We start from the raw sequence: 15,572 nt of genomic DNA, 5'->3' as shown, positions 1-15,572 counted from the left end.
TAACTTGCTGACCTCCCATCAGAAACTGCTCAATATGACTAACTGGGTTTCCCTCTACACTCACGCAGCTTGACCTCCTAAATATTTTCAGCACTTTCTGATTTTAATTAAGTGCCTTTGAACTATTGTCACTGATGCAATGTCGAACAGCAGGTGCCAATTCTCACACTGGAAGGACGAGGTGATTGGATTTTAGTCAACATGGTTGAAAGATAAAACTGATTTCTTGATGGGACTCTCTGGGGATATCCTCCAGTTGTATTAGTGCTGTGCCATCTTACATACCCACCCAAGGGGGCAGACAGGAGGTCATGAACCCATCCAAAAGTTGACACATCTGACAGTGCAGCAGTGTCTCAGTATAAAAGGGAGGTACTGCAGCTCACAGTGTGACAGAGCACTCTCCTGAATTAGATTCAAGGCACTTTGCAGGTAACTATTGCAGTGTTGGCCTCAAATTGTTTGACCCGCTTTTGTGCAACTCTTTTTCTGGCGGGGGGGGCAGTGTGGTGGGGGTTAAGAAATCTGACTGTTTCAGATGGATTGGGGAATGTAAAGCTCTAACACCTGATTCTGGCCAGATGAACCAGAATGATTTTACTTAACAGCCAGTCCATGTGTGTGGTACTGGCGCTACTGCAATGTATATTTTGAGCTCGGGTCTCCAGGGTTAGGCTCAAATCCTGGATTTTCTGATGGCAGCGACACAAGCGCATGACGTGTGTATACGTGTGCGAGAGAGAGCGCAAGAGGATCAGAGTAAGAGCGAGAGCGAATGTGCAAGAGAGTCAGTGGGTGAGTGAGGTGACTGAGTGAGTGTGTCTGTGTGTGGTACAAGGTGGCAGCAGGTCCTGGTGGATACTAACAGTTCCTGCCTGATCCTTCGGAGCTTTGCCTTAGTGTCAGCCAGATCCACTGCCAGATGCTGCTTCTCCTCTTTGCTCAGATTCCCATTGGGCCGAGCTGAATACTCAGGACTCGAAGATTTTACGGGACTCGGAAGCTGCTGCTGGGTCTGCAGGTAGTCTCGCTCTTGGGTGAGCTCCACAATTACCTGTCAAAGCAAAAACAAAATATTAAATGTGATCATACTTATTCCTTTTTTGTTCAGCTAGGTCCAGAGAGACTCAGGAAGTCTTTGGATGTACATTGTTAATAGCCTCATGGACATCTCCAGCACCACATATTAGTCTTTAGCAAATTTGATTCAGTCCATGTGATATATAAAAAAATCAGCTAAATGTGCTGAATGCTGCAAAAGCCATGGACCCTGATAACGTTCCAGCAATGGTACTGAAGACTTGTGCTTGAAAACTTTCCACACCCAGAACCACATTGTTCCAGTACAACTCCAATCAGAATCTACCCTACATTAATAACTCACCCCCCGACTCCCCAAAGCCTGTCAACCATCTACAAGCCACAAGTCGGGAGTGTGATGGGATACTCCTCACTTGCCTGGATGAGTGCAGCTCCAATAACACTCAAGGAGCTTGATACCATCCAGGACAAAGCACCAGATCCACAAACATTCACTCCATCCACCACAGATGGTCAGTATTAGCAATGTGTACCATCTACAAGGTGCACTGCAGAAATTGACCAAGGCTCTTTTGACAATATGTTCCAAGTCCATGACCTTTACCATCATAAGGACAAGGGCAACAGAAACATGGAAACACCATCACCTGCAAGCTCCCTTCCAACTTTCGGTCCATTCTGACCTGGAAATAAGAGACCACCATTCCTTCACTGTTGTTGGGTCAAATCTCCAGATTGTCCTTTAAATAGGATTGTGGATTTATGGTTAAAGAAGGCGGTTCACCACTTCTTTCTCAAAGGCAATTAAACATAAGAAATAAACGTTGGCCCAGCCCACAAGACAGACACACACATTTCACAAATCAAGGCAGAAATTCGATGAAGTCATGATCTGATCTCCCTGATGCACACTCTGGCATCATAACAGAGGAAGGACATAATAGCCTTGTTCAGAGTACAGGCCAAATTTACAAAAAGATCAACCTGGACCCCCAGAGCTAAACTCAGGATATTAAACAAACGGAGGTTGGATTAGCAGGCTGTTATTTTCCAATCCTCCACAGATACAGGGCAGCAGTGTGGGGCTCTCATGACTAAGGTGGAGAGCAGATGTGATTGAGGTAGAATCCCTAGAGTGTGGAAACAGGCCGTTCAACCCAACAAGTCCATACCGACCCTCCAAAGAGTATCCCACCCAGACCCATTCCCCTATCTTACTATCCTATATTAACCCTTGATTAATGCACCTAACCTACACATCCCTGAACACTGGGGGTAATTTAGCATGGCCAATTCAACTAACTTGCACATCTTTGGATTGTGGGAGGAAACCAGAGCACCCGGAGGAAATCAGAGCACCCAGAGGAAACCCACGCAGACACGGAGAGAATGTACAAAAGGCTGTCAACAGAGGCTGGAATTGAACCCAGGTCCCTGTGAGGCAGCAGTGCCAACCCACTGAGCCAGGTGTGTTCAAAATCAGAGTACAGAGAAGAAAGGGAGAAGCTGTTCCCACTGAAAAGGGTTGAGAACCAGAAAGCACATCTGAAGTGAAGTGAATGGGAAAGGAAACAAAAATGGCACAGATAATTTCTTCTGTCATTGAATTGAATTTATTGTCATGTGTACCGAGACATAGTGAAAAGCTTTGCCTTGTGAGCAATACAGGCAGATCACAGAGTTAGGTAGCATAGATAAGTAAATAATAGGTAAACAGGAGCAAAAACAAAAACACAGGTACAGGCGAATGTTAAGAGTTTGTGAGTCCATTCACTATTCTAACAACAGTTGGGTAGAAACTGTTTCAAAACCGGCTGGTGTGTGTGTTCAGGCTTCTGTACCTTCTCCCTGATGGTAGAGGTTGTAGAAAAACATTGCCAGGGTGGGATGGATCTTTGAGAATGCTGGTGGCCTTTCCTTGACAGTGGGTCAGGTAGATGGATTCTATAGGTGGGCCTTTGTAATTGTCTGGGCCAAGTTCACCACTCTCTGTAACCGTCTCTGATCTTAAATGGTACAGTTGCCATACCAGGTAGTGATACATCCAGACAGAATGCTCTCAATGGCACACCTATAAAAGTTGGCAAGGGTATTCACCGTCATACCAAATTTCCTCAGCTGCCTGAGGAAGAAGAGATGTTGTTGGGCCTTTGTAACCAGTGCATCCACAAGAAGAGTCCAAGAAAGCTTGTTGTGGATGACCACTTCCAGGAGCTTGACACTCTCCACTCGTTCCACCTCTGTGCTGTTAATGTGTAGGGGGGTATGAGTAACATCCCGCCGAAAGTCAATAATGAGTTCCTTGGTTTTGCCGACATTGAGAGCTAGGTTGTTCTCAGTGCACCATTTTTCCAGGTCTTCCACCTCCCGTCTGTAGTCTGTTTCGTCGCCATCGGAGATTCAACCAAGCGAGGGAGTCTCCTCCTTGAGCTTTGGCCTGTAAGCCGGGAGAAGAAACACGGCATTGTGGTCGGAATTCCCGAAAGGGCAGGGGGATGGCATGGTAGAAATCTTTCATAGTGTGTAGCAGCAGTCTGAAATGTTCGGGCCCCTGGTAGGGCAGGTAATGTTCTGGTGGTACTTGGGCAACACCTTCCTTAGATTGGCTTGATTGAAATCACCAGTCACAGTAAACAGGGCCTTGGGGTGTTCCATCTCCAGGGTGTTAGTGGGGGGAGTACAGCACATCCAAAGCTTCCTCAACCTTTCCTTGTGGCGGCATATACACAGCAGTTAGTATAGCAGCGGTAAATTCCTGTGGTAGATAGAAGGGGCGGCATTTGATGGTGAGGAATTCAAAGTTTGGGGAGCAATGGATGCCCAGGGGTTGCAATGTCCGTGCACCACAAGTTATTGATTAAAAAGAAAACCCCTCCAACCCTTTGTCTTATCCAAGGACGCTGTACAGTCATTAGGATGGATAGAAAAACCATCGGCCTGAAGTGCACAGTGGGAATGGATGGGTTGAGCCAGGTTTCTGTGAAGCAGAGTGCGCAGCAGTCCCACAGTTCACGTTGGAAGCTGAGCCATGATCGGAGTTTGTCCATCTTGTTCTCCAGAGATTATACATTTGCTGGGAGTAAGCTAGGAAGTGGGGGGGGAGTGGGGAGTGGGGAGTGGGGGGGGGGGGGGGTCTTGAAACCACATAGTCATGCGGTGACTGGTTAGGATGTGCTATGCTCTGCCTGTGAGTATGGTGCAGGCAGACCTGATTGCCGAATTCAAAAGGAGCGGAGTGAGCACCTATTGTGAAAAGTTGTGTAGGATTATTGGAAAAGGCAGGGCAGTAGGACTCACTGACTTGCTCTTACACAGAGAACCGGCAAAACACTAGTGGCCTTCTCTGTGCAGTGGCCATTAAAGACGGTGTTGGAATATGGCGACATTACCCATTTCGGTACAAGTGACAATATTAAATAATTCTAAACCTAAACTCTGTGTATACTTTGAATCTAGAAGTTGAAGGGGCATTCTGCTTGAAGCATTGAAGACATTGTAGATCAGGTAGATGCAGAGAAACCATTAGTGCTGAGCCCAGAACTATTGATGACGTGGAGGTGCTGGGGTTGGACAGGGGTGGACAAAGTCTTGTGGCACAATGGTAACGCTTCTGACTCCAGAAAAGAAGGTTGCATGTTCAAATCACGTCAGGCTCACTGATGCTCAACTTCTCATCTCTATGACTCTATAAAAGTCATTTGGATAGGTATATGAAGAGGAAGGGTTTGGAGGGATATGGGCTGGGTGCTGGCAGGTGGAACTAGATTGGGTTGGGATATCTGGTCGGCATGGACAGGTTGGACCAAAGGGTCTGTTTCCATGCTGTACATCTCTATGACTCGAAGTCAGATGACACCAGGTTATAGTCCAACAGGTTTATTTGAAATCACAAGTTTTCAGAGTGCTGCCCATTTGTCACATGAAGTCTTCACCTGATGAAGGAGCTGAGCTCTGAAAGCTTGTGATTTCAGAACTACCGACTCAGGAGTAAACATTTACACTCTCAATTCTTTTCACAGAAGCAGCTTCAGAAACTGATTGTTTTTCTTTATTCTTTCATGGGAACGTGGGCATCTCTGGCAAAACCGACATTTGTTGCCCTTCTCTAATTCCCCCTAAACTGTGGGGCTTGCTGAATAACTTCGGAGGGCAGTTCAGTCACATGTAGGTCAGAGCAGATAAGGGCAGATTTCCTTCCCCAAAGAACATTCCAGACATAGTGCGATAATTAGGCACCGTGACTGCGACGAGCTTGATATCCCAGATTTACCAAGTGAATAAAATTCCCACCAACTGCTCTGGTGGGACTTGAACCCACATGCCCCAAGCATTAGTCTGGGGTTGGGATTACAAGACCAGTGACATTATCACCACCGCCCAGCCGTACTTTGATGAGATGAGTATATGAGGATTTACAAACACAAGGTGTGGCTGGGGTGAGTAACATGGATGGGTTTAAGAAAAACATTTTGAGCATCTGCAGTATTTTGCTTTCACCTTGGAAACACTGATAGTCTCTTGCAGCAGATCACAGATTCCGGTCACAGAGGGGACTCAACTTCATTTTGAACATTCATTAACCAGATGAGGGTCCTCTCCAGGAATTGCTCAGAGCAGACAGGAATGAACACAAAAGAAGCTGGGAAGTATTCAGCAGGACAAGCATTATTTAAGGACAACAAAACACAGTTAATGTTTCAGGTCGGTGCCCAACATCAAAAGAGGAGGTTGGGCTGAGACAGTACAAATAAAAAGAAACTTGTCAATTTTACAAGGCAGGGCTAAGAAAGGGCACAGATTTAAAGGTACTGACAAAGAGGCAATGAGTAAAATATTTTCATCAGACGTGCAGTTCAAATCTGGAATATTCTGTCAGAAAGGAATTTGATAAATGTGAGTGACTTCAGGAAGCAAAGTCAACAATGACACCCTTAACAGGCCACCTCTGTGCACGCTCTGCTTGCAAATGGTAAATTAATTTCAATGGCTTTCTCCAGATGTTCCTTTAGGTGCTCTGGTTTCCTCCTACAGTCCAGAGATGTGCAGGTTAGGGTGGATTGGTTCTAAATTGCCCGTAGTGGCCAGACACGTGCAGGCTAGGTGGATTAGCCATGGGAATACAGAGTTACAAGAATAGGGTGGGGGCTCTATGATTCTGTGCTTTTAAGTAAACCAAATTCAAGGCTGGCTACAATGTCAGAATCATTGGAGAGTTGTGTGAAGACTCCTACCTCCGAGTACTCATCCCTGTCCTCAAGAAGTCTCTTCAGGTGAAAGACCATTGACCTAGAGAGCGCCTCCAGGTCATCTGCAGGCATTTCAGTCTGTTCCATCCACTGAAGGTCAAACACGTTCTCCTGGTTGTGAGTGATCTGTAAGGGTGAGGCAGAAAGTTACATCAGGTCTGCCATTAATAAAGCAGGTCATTCCACCTGCTTGATCAGCTCCACACAAACCTCCTGACAATCCCCCTTCATCTCACAGTATCATCAATAAAACCTTCTATTCCTTTTTCCTTGCTGTGCTTGTGTAGCTTTCCCCCAGGTACTTTCACACAATTCACATCAAATGGTAGCATACCATCACCAAAATGTGAATTCCTCATTGAATTTATTGTTGAACTTTTAACTCGATTCCTTTTCTTTTCTAGTTTATATTAAGAAGGACTTCCATGTTAACGATACCCTTATTTCTTTTTTTTTATTTATTCCATGAAGGTATTGCTTAACTGGCTTGATGGTAGGAAGCAGAGGATAGAGTGGAAGGATACTGGAGGCCTGAGATTAGTGGAGTGCCTCAGGCCTTGGTTCTGGGCCCGTTGCTGTTTGATATCTGTATCAATGATTTGGATGAGAATTTACAACGCACGATTAGTAAGTTTGCTGATGACACTAAAATACAGTGGTATCGTGGACCGTGAGAAAGGTCATTAGAAATTGCAGCTGGGGAACTGGGCTGAGAAATGGCAAATGGAGTTTTATATAGTTAAGTGTGAAGTCTTGTATTTTAAAAAGTCAAGTCAGGTTAGGAGTTTCGTGGTGAATGGTCGGGCCTTATGGAGTGTAGTGGAACAGAGGGGCCTTGGGGTTCAGGTGCACGGTTCTCTGACAGTGGAGTCACAGGTCGACAGAGCAGTGAAGGCGGCTTTTGGCACACTGGCCTTCATTAGTCAGGGAATAGAGTATAGAAGTTGGGAAGTTAAATTGCAGTTGTACAGGATGTTGGTGAGCGCACTTGGAGGACAGTGTTCAGTTTTGGTCATCTTGCTATAGGAAGGATGTTATTAAACTGGAAAGAGTGCAGAAGAAACTTACAAGGATATGGCCTGGACTCAACGGTCTGAGTTATAAGGAGAGGCTGGACAATTTAAGACTTTTTGCTTTGGAGCGCAGGAGACTGAGGGGGATCTTCTAGAAATGTATAAGATCCTGAGAGGCGTGGATAGGGTGAATACACTCAGTCTTTCCCAGGGTTGGGGAATCGTGGACTAAAGGGCATCAGTTTAAGGTTAGAGGGCAAAGAATAAAAGAGAACCTGAGGGGCAATCTTTTTACACAGAGGGTAGTACGCGTATGGAATGAGCTGCCGGCTGAAGGGGTTGAGGTGGGTACAATAGCAACATTTAAAAAGGCATTTGGACAAATACTTGGATAAAAAAGCATTAAAAGAATATGGGCCAAGTGCAGGGAAATGGGGTTCATGTGGACGGATATTTTGGTCAGCATGGACCAGTTTGGGCTAAAGGACCTTTGTGTCTTGTAGGACTTTATGACTCTATAATTGTTTAACTTTGTTTCCTTTGCAACTTTGCACCACAGTTTTCTTGTACCTGGATACCTTTGTACCTAAGATGGCACTGTATGTGATGACATTATGCACTTTTCACCGTACTCCTGCACTTGAGTGCATGTGACAATACAATCTGAATCTAAATCTAATAACTATTTTACACGGGGTGGCGGGGGCCTCCAGTTTCGATTTTTCCGAAAAGAAACATCATCTGCCTGTATTCCTGATCAAGTACATTGATGGGGTTGGGTGTGGACTTGACCTTGACCCCAAGTTGACAGTGCGGGAGCTTTGGGGGATCAGAGTGAATGCTCAAATCAATCCCAGCAGGAAACTTCCTCAGGACTTCCCAAAGTATTTTGAAAGAGGTACTACTTTTGCCCCAAGGGTGGAAAACTCATCCCCTGGAGATCACAATCTCCATCTGATGAGCTCAGAACAAAACAACAAAATCACATTCACAGACACACACAAACATCCTTTGAGATTCTGTAATCACCATGTGTGGCATGACTTACTCCACAATCATTCGAGGCACATTTTTTAATCTTTGTTATTCATTGAAGAAATGTAACAAATTGCAAAGCGTATAATTATGTCTGCTCACTGACAAGCCAGAACATTAGCAAGTGAATGGAACACACACGCAGGGACACACACACACACATCCCAAAAGGTATGTTTGCACACTGATCACAGAATCATAGAATTGCAGAATTGCTATGGTGCAGGAGGCTATTCAGCCCATCATGTCTGTACCAGTTCTAGTCTCAAGTCCCTTTCCTGTATCGCTACATAACTACCCAATGCCCTCTTGAATGCCTCAACTGAACCAGCCTCAACCACATTTCCAGGAAGTATACCCCCAAATCTAACGACTTGCTGTGTGAAAAAGATTATCCCCCTCTCCTACACCACCCTTGCGTCTTTGCACATCACTTAAAATCTTATGCCCTCTTGCTTATTTTTCTTTTACAAAACTGCTTCTCCCCATCTACTTTAGCCAGCCTGCTCCTGATCTGAAAACATCCATCAGATCCCCACTCAGCTTCCTTCCCTCCCAGGGCAACAGTCCCAACTTCTTCAATCATTCTGGATAATGTGGAAATCACTTCTGCATTCTTTCCAATGAGTTCACATCTTACCCAAAATGTGGTACCCACAACTGTGCACAATACCCCAGCTGGGGGTCTAACAAAGTGGATTCAATTCCCATTCTGGTGGAGATCACTATGAAGGACTCCCCTTCGCAACTTGCATTTGATTCACTCTCATATCATGAAATGCTGGGGTCCATGCACTCATTTTTAGGGTACCCCACTAGTCACTGCCTGGTCGCTTGGAAAAAAGACCCATTTACTCCCCTCTCTATATCCTGTCAGTCTACCAATCCTTGATCCTTGTCAGTATATTACCCTCATGTGCTTTAACTTTGCCCTGTTATGATGGACCTTCTCAAAAGACATCTGAAAATCCAAATACACCACATCAATCAGTTCACCCTCATCTATCTCACTGGCTAACAAACACAACCATCAGGTCACCATCTCCCCCTTGTAATCAGGATGTGCTTATTTAAAATAAAACTTTAAACTGTAGGAAGAACTAAGATGAGAGATAAGGTTAAGTAGAAACAGAAAATGTAAATATATTCAGCACGTCTGGTAGATTAGTCTCAAAATGCTGACTGACTATTTTGGTATTTTTGTTCTGTAATCAGATACTGCTGATTGAATCAGAGGTAACGTAACTGTTGAATGAATAATAGATAAGCCCTGGAGGTATAAATCTACACTTCTTAGTACATTTTGCTGCAATGAAAATGATCATAAAACACAAACTATACTCATCAACATCGGAAACTAAGTGCTAACTGAGCATCAATAAGCAGGTTATTTCTTTACAAGTGTGGCTTGACTGCACTGATCCCTTCCTCACTTCGCTATTATTATGGCTGACGGGGCGGTAATTGGCTGGTTAGATTTTTCCTACTTTTTGTCAACACAACGTTTTTCCACATTGCCAGGTCGACGTCAGTGTTGTTACTATACTGGATAAGAGCGCAGAGTCAGAAAGGGAGTCACTGGAAAAGCACAACCAGTCAGGCAGCATCTAAGGAGGAGAGTCAATGTTTCAGGCATAAGCCCTTCATCAGGAATGTGGTGGTTGGGGTGGGGGGGGGGGGGGGGGGGGAGAAGGAGGAGGAGCTGAGAGATAAATAGCAGGGAGTTGAGGGGCTGGGGTAAAAAGATAATTTGGAAGGCTATAGGTAGCTGGAGTTGGGGTGGGGGGGGGGATGATGCTGATAGGTTGGAGTGGAGGGTGGAGCAGATAGGTGGAAGGAAAATGGACAGGGAGGACAGTTCAAGAGGGCGGTGGCAAGTTGGAGGGTCAGACCTGGGATGAGGTGGGGCGAGGAAACTGGTGAAATTGACATTGGTGCCGTGTGGTTGGATGGTCCCAAGGTGATAAGGCATTCTTCCTCCAGAGGTCGTGGCTTGGAGTGCAGTTAGTTCTGGTGGACAAGTTACTAACTGTCAGCTTTTGCAGTATACATGGCCTTTGCTGTTTCTAGATATATTCAGAGTGAACGGAATTGGTTGAAAATTTGCATCTGAGATGCTGGAGGGATAGAAAGTGAAAGTTGAACTCATCACCTTGGGTAGAGGACATGTTCTCTTGTCACTGAGGTACATGTTAATCACTAAAATGGTCAACACAAATACAAAGAAGGTGGTTGTGACTGTGATGGTGTTAATCACACCAGTAATCAAACCCCTTTACTCCATCAGTAAAAGGTAAAGTTACCATAGCCCTACTGGACCACAGGTTGCCCTCTCAGACAGTGAAGACTGGTGGTGGTTTAACGTGATGGTCACCATGTCTCAGGTCAGGGGAGAATCCTTCATATTAACTGCAGCCCATATAACCCACCCTTTTAGCGCCACTCTGCACTGTAAACTGACTGTCCGACCAACTGAGCTAACCAATCCCCAGCCATGCGCATAAATGTTTTGACTTAATCACCAAAATGGCCAATTGTTTCCCTTATGTACTGCGTCCAGAATAAAATAGACTTTCACTGGTTCCTTTAATAAACTCAAAAATTAACCCCTTTGTTATAAAACTGTTAAAACAAATTGCAAAACTGGTTAAAATCTAAGGTATAATCAGGAATTTGAACTAAATGTGCATTAAACCACTAAGAAACCTTTACTGGCCAATGGGCTGAAAAACAAAAAAGGGTGGAGAGACAGAGACAGAGAGAGGGAGACACACACACACACACACACACACACACACACACACACACACACACACGTCCCTTTCCAACAAGCTTTAGAGATTTTTCTCCCTCGGTTTTGTTACACAGAAATTAAGACCAGAAAAAAAAACGTTGCTTGGCAATTATTAGGACAGGGCCCCCTAATCTCTTTCAACTAGGCACTCCAGCAAGGAAAAAGGCAATAGTTCCGATATCCCATCTCCCTAAAAGCAATGCTTGGTTGCTTTTCCAAAGCCACTGGTAAAACCTTAAACCACAAAGTGCCCAAACAGTTCAATATCTTCCAGCTTTAACACATGAACAGAGACTCGCCGTCCCACTAATGAGAAAACATTGGGAAATTGGAGAGACATTATGAACAACAACACAAAGATAAAGGAAGAGGCCACACAGCAGTGCTTGGAAAGACAGGTATGTGTCAACACTGTCCTTTCATGACCAATGGAGATCTCAAATTGTCTTACATTTAAATTAAATATGTTTAAAATGTAGCTATTGTTGCAACGTAGGAGACACAACCAGCCAGGAGTTGCAGCCACAACCGAGTATAACAGATGTGCTATTGGTTCAGGAAGGTGTCACATCATCACAGAGGGCATTAATTCCCAGCCTTGCCAGTGATGGCCAAAGTCTAAGAATTAAGTTTCTTTACATCAGAAGAAGGGTCCATCTACCACTTCCTTGCATTCTGCATGATCCACTGTTACAGACAGCAATGAGAACCATTTAGATACACTTACCTCTTGTATGTGAGTAACAATGGCTGTCTGAGTTGTAATGTCAAGTTGCTTGATTCTTTCAATGAATTCTTCCTTCCGTTCACACTGGGGTCAGGGATAAGGTCGTGGTGGCAGTGAAGAAGCAGAACATAGATTCAAATTGCACTTTGAATATACATCAGCATTTCAAACATTTAACTAAATAAAATGGAGCTAGGGCACAGGTATTATATTCACGATCAGTAACTGATCACAAACACAAGGTTCTGAAGAAGATTCCTTTCAGCTTTCTGGGAGGTGCCAATTGATTTGATGTCAGTCAGTTGAACTCGTCCCAATATCCTGTCTGACTGCCTGACTTACCGGGGGAGAAAGTGAAGACTGCAGATGTTGGAGATCAGAGTCAAAAAATGTGGTGCTTTTTGCCTGATTTACCACACAGCTCCTTTGCATCTGACCTTCCCTTACTGCATTGTATAGTGGGTTCCAATTGAAAAAAGAGAGAGATGGCAGTTCAGTGGAAGAGATTCCTCTCCAGTAGTCAATGAGGGTCCTGTCCGTTGTCTAAGAGTGACCAGGTCTGGTTTGCCTGCTTGGATATACCATTCCAGCCAGTTCTGTTCCATTACTGAAATGAGTGCCATAAAACACCAAGGGGAAAGAGCAGACAAAGTGGGTGGACAAAGTAGGAGAGTGCTGTCAACACACTCTGATCCCATGGTTCAATGCCACTTTCTGAAACTGAACGAGAGGTGCTTGCAGAAACATGGATGTTGCTGCGATATAATAGGAAGCCACACAGAATCCTGTGGCACAGTTTCCCAGCTCACGTACAACAGTTTTCCAACAGTAAGCAGCTTTCTGATTTAGGCTCCTCCACACTTTTTTTGGGATTGCTAATAGATGAGAAACAAAGAGCGTTTCACCTTCCCATTTCTTGTACTCTTCAGAATGAAGCTAAAGATTCAACACAGGAAATTACAAACTGCAGGTGCAAGGTACCCTTCTTGAAAAGTTCATTTTTGAATTAAAGAGAACACCCTGGACAGAAAGCTACATTTCATCTCTTTGTTAGTTTGTTAGCATGATGCATCACTATTTACCTGTACAGCACATCCCAGCATCAGTAACAACACCTTCTTCATTTCATCCATACTCTTTCCTGTAGCAAATTTAAATGGAAGGAAGTTTTAGTATGAACTACTTCCCAAGCAATATGTATAGGTGTATTAGTCAGTCCAGCTATAATGTAGTCGTTCTGTTCTTGTGCAACCCGGTGTTAAGAAAATTGAGAGATAGCAGCTGGAATCACATTATAACGAACACACTCTTTAAAAGCTCGCATTATAGAAACAGTGTCCCCAATTCGTCAATCGTATCATATTAATGAAACTCACATTATAGCAGAATGACGTGTGTGTGCGTGTGCGCGCATGTGTGTGTATATATATAAGTGTGTATTTGAGACAGCAGTGCACCACATAATCTCCTGTTGCAAAGTTATTCATTCTTAGATTTGTAAAAGTAACGAGCTTAATAAAATACACCAAAATTTCAATCTTGGTTACTGCCCAGCGAATTGAGATTTAGGTGGGGTTTGTAACACATTTCTGGCTCACTGGATATTAGCTGAGGTACAGCTGGTTCAAACAAAATGGCACCTGCTTTCACTACAGCTTTTGCAGACTGAGCAGATTCTGTATCTAACAACAACCCATTACGTAGTTTTGAAACACAGTCAAGTGTTGTACTGTAGGACATGAAGCAGCCAACTCTCACAAACAACGTGATAATGACGTTTTGCGACGTAGGAATAAATATTGGCAGGGACACAAGGAAGAACATCCCTGAGCTTCTTTTAACAGTGCCACAAGATGGCTAATACCCAACTGAGGGGACAAACAGGGCATCAGTTTAATATCCCATCTGAAAGTGAACTCGCACCGGAGCTTTGGTTGACACTTAAACCCTCTAACCCCACTGCCGCCAGCCCACATCTTGATGTGGTGGGTTCATGTCCTTTGAGAAACATAAAAAAGGGCTGAATTCCAGCCAATACTGGGATTTCACACAAGTCATCAAACTAAGGGTCAAACATTGTGGTGTTGGAAAAGCACAGCCAGTCAGGCAGCATCTGAGGAGCAGGGGAGTGACATTGCGAGCATAAGCCCTTCACCCTCATTAAAGTACCTAGTTATTGCCTGATGTGGATGTTTGGGGCTGTTTCGAAAACTGAGTAAATTATCTTTTATTTCATTATTGTGGGATCTCACTGTGCACAGAGGCGATGACCAGTTAGTCTCTATTTACTGCTGTCAGTAAGAGATAGAAACTGGTACCAATACCAGTAAGAATTCACCAACTCTCCTTCAAAATACTGCCACACGATTGCACATTTCCAGCTGAGGGGTCAGACACAGAACCGGTCTAATGTCCCAGTCGAGAGGTAAGCATCCCCAACAGTGCAGCACCTCCCAACCAATGCATTGGAACGTCTGACTGAATTATGTGCTCAAGTCCCGAGAGTGGGATTTGGATGCACAACCCTTCAATTCAGAGTGCAACTGTTGACATGATTAACTTTGGCGGCTCAATTTTTATTTTTTTATGCAGAACGCCCAAGAAGATTAATGGGATGGCTTTAAAGCCCATGAGAGGAAACTGGTTGCAAGAGGAGATTAAATGGGCCAGGTCGATTTCATTGCCAGGTCGATTTCACTTCACTGAAATTGGCTGTGAAAGCTAATTAATGGGGTGGGACATTATATGATTAGGAAGCCTGTAAACTGTGAAAGAAATTATCTTGAAAGACATCCAAACACTAAAACCTCGGCTGATACTCCAGTTACAGTACTGAGGGTGTGCTCCACTGTTGGACGTGTCAACCTTCAGGTGAGGAGTTAAACTGGAGAGGCCCATCTGCTCTCACTGGTGGATAGAGAAGAACTAAAATGTTCAAAGAAGGAAAAGAAACTAAAATTATCCTCAGTGTCCAGGCCAATATTTATCCCCCGGTTAGGATCACACAAACGAGATTATCTGGTCTCAGAATCCATAGTGTGGAAACAGGCCCTTCGGCCTAACAAATCCACACCGACCCTCTGAAGAGTAACCCACCCAGGCTCATTCCCCTACAATTATCTCTGACTAAAACACCTAACACGATGGCCAATTCACCTGACCGGCACATCTTTGGACTGTGGGAGGAAACCCACGCAGACACTGGGAGAACGTGCAAATTCCACACAGCCAGTGGCCAGAGGCTGGAACCGAACCGGGCCCCTGGCGCTGTGAGGCAGAGGTGCTAACCACTGAGCCACCATGCCACCCTGTTTGAAAAGCAATTCATTGGCTGTAAAGTGCTTTAGGGCATAGTGTAGTCACAATGTTGCTATAGAAATGCAAGTTATTTTTGTACAGAATCTGGATTTGACAGTGTTGGGAACAGTGCTCACAGCTTCAGTCTGAAAGTTATGCAGAGAATAAGGAGGCACTGGAGAAGGTGCAAAACATGTGCTGAAGCACTAGAATTGGAAAGTACATGAATGAGTAAAGATTAAGCACGCTGGGCTTTTTTTTCCCTCCTTGCTAGAAAAAAGGAGATTGAGATGCGAACTGTTGGAAGTTCTTAAAATGAGGAAATGATTTGTTCGGATAAAAGGAGATATTTCCACTCTCAGGTAGGTCTAAAACTAAGAGGCATAAATATAAAATAGTCACAAACACATCCAATTCTT

The 15,572-nt window shown here is 44.3% G+C and overlaps 1 protein-coding gene across 1 annotated transcript in view; it reads right to left on the bottom strand.

Moving 5' to 3' along the window:
* Nucleotides 1-15,572, bottom strand: part of ccdc88c (coiled-coil domain containing 88C) — a 249,097-nt gene that overhangs the window by 103,227 nt on the left and 130,298 nt on the right. Inside the window, exons 5-8 of the mRNA XM_072568054.1 lie at nt 12,939-12,997; nt 11,857-11,940; nt 6,273-6,413; nt 867-1,054 (exon numbers count right to left, since the gene is read on the bottom strand). Of these exons, the coding sequence (XP_072424155.1) occupies nt 867-1,054; nt 6,273-6,413; nt 11,857-11,940; nt 12,939-12,997 (472 nt within the window). The remainder of the gene's footprint in view (nt 1-866; nt 1,055-6,272; nt 6,414-11,856; nt 11,941-12,938; nt 12,998-15,572) is intronic.

This window comes from Chiloscyllium punctatum, chromosome 4 (genome assembly GCF_047496795.1).
Source record: "Chiloscyllium punctatum isolate Juve2018m chromosome 4, sChiPun1.3, whole genome shotgun sequence".
In the NCBI taxonomy this organism is placed as follows: Eukaryota; Metazoa; Chordata; class Chondrichthyes; order Orectolobiformes; family Hemiscylliidae; genus Chiloscyllium; species Chiloscyllium punctatum.
Note: the sequence above shows the minus strand (reverse complement) of the source record. Positions and strands in the feature narration are given on the sequence as shown.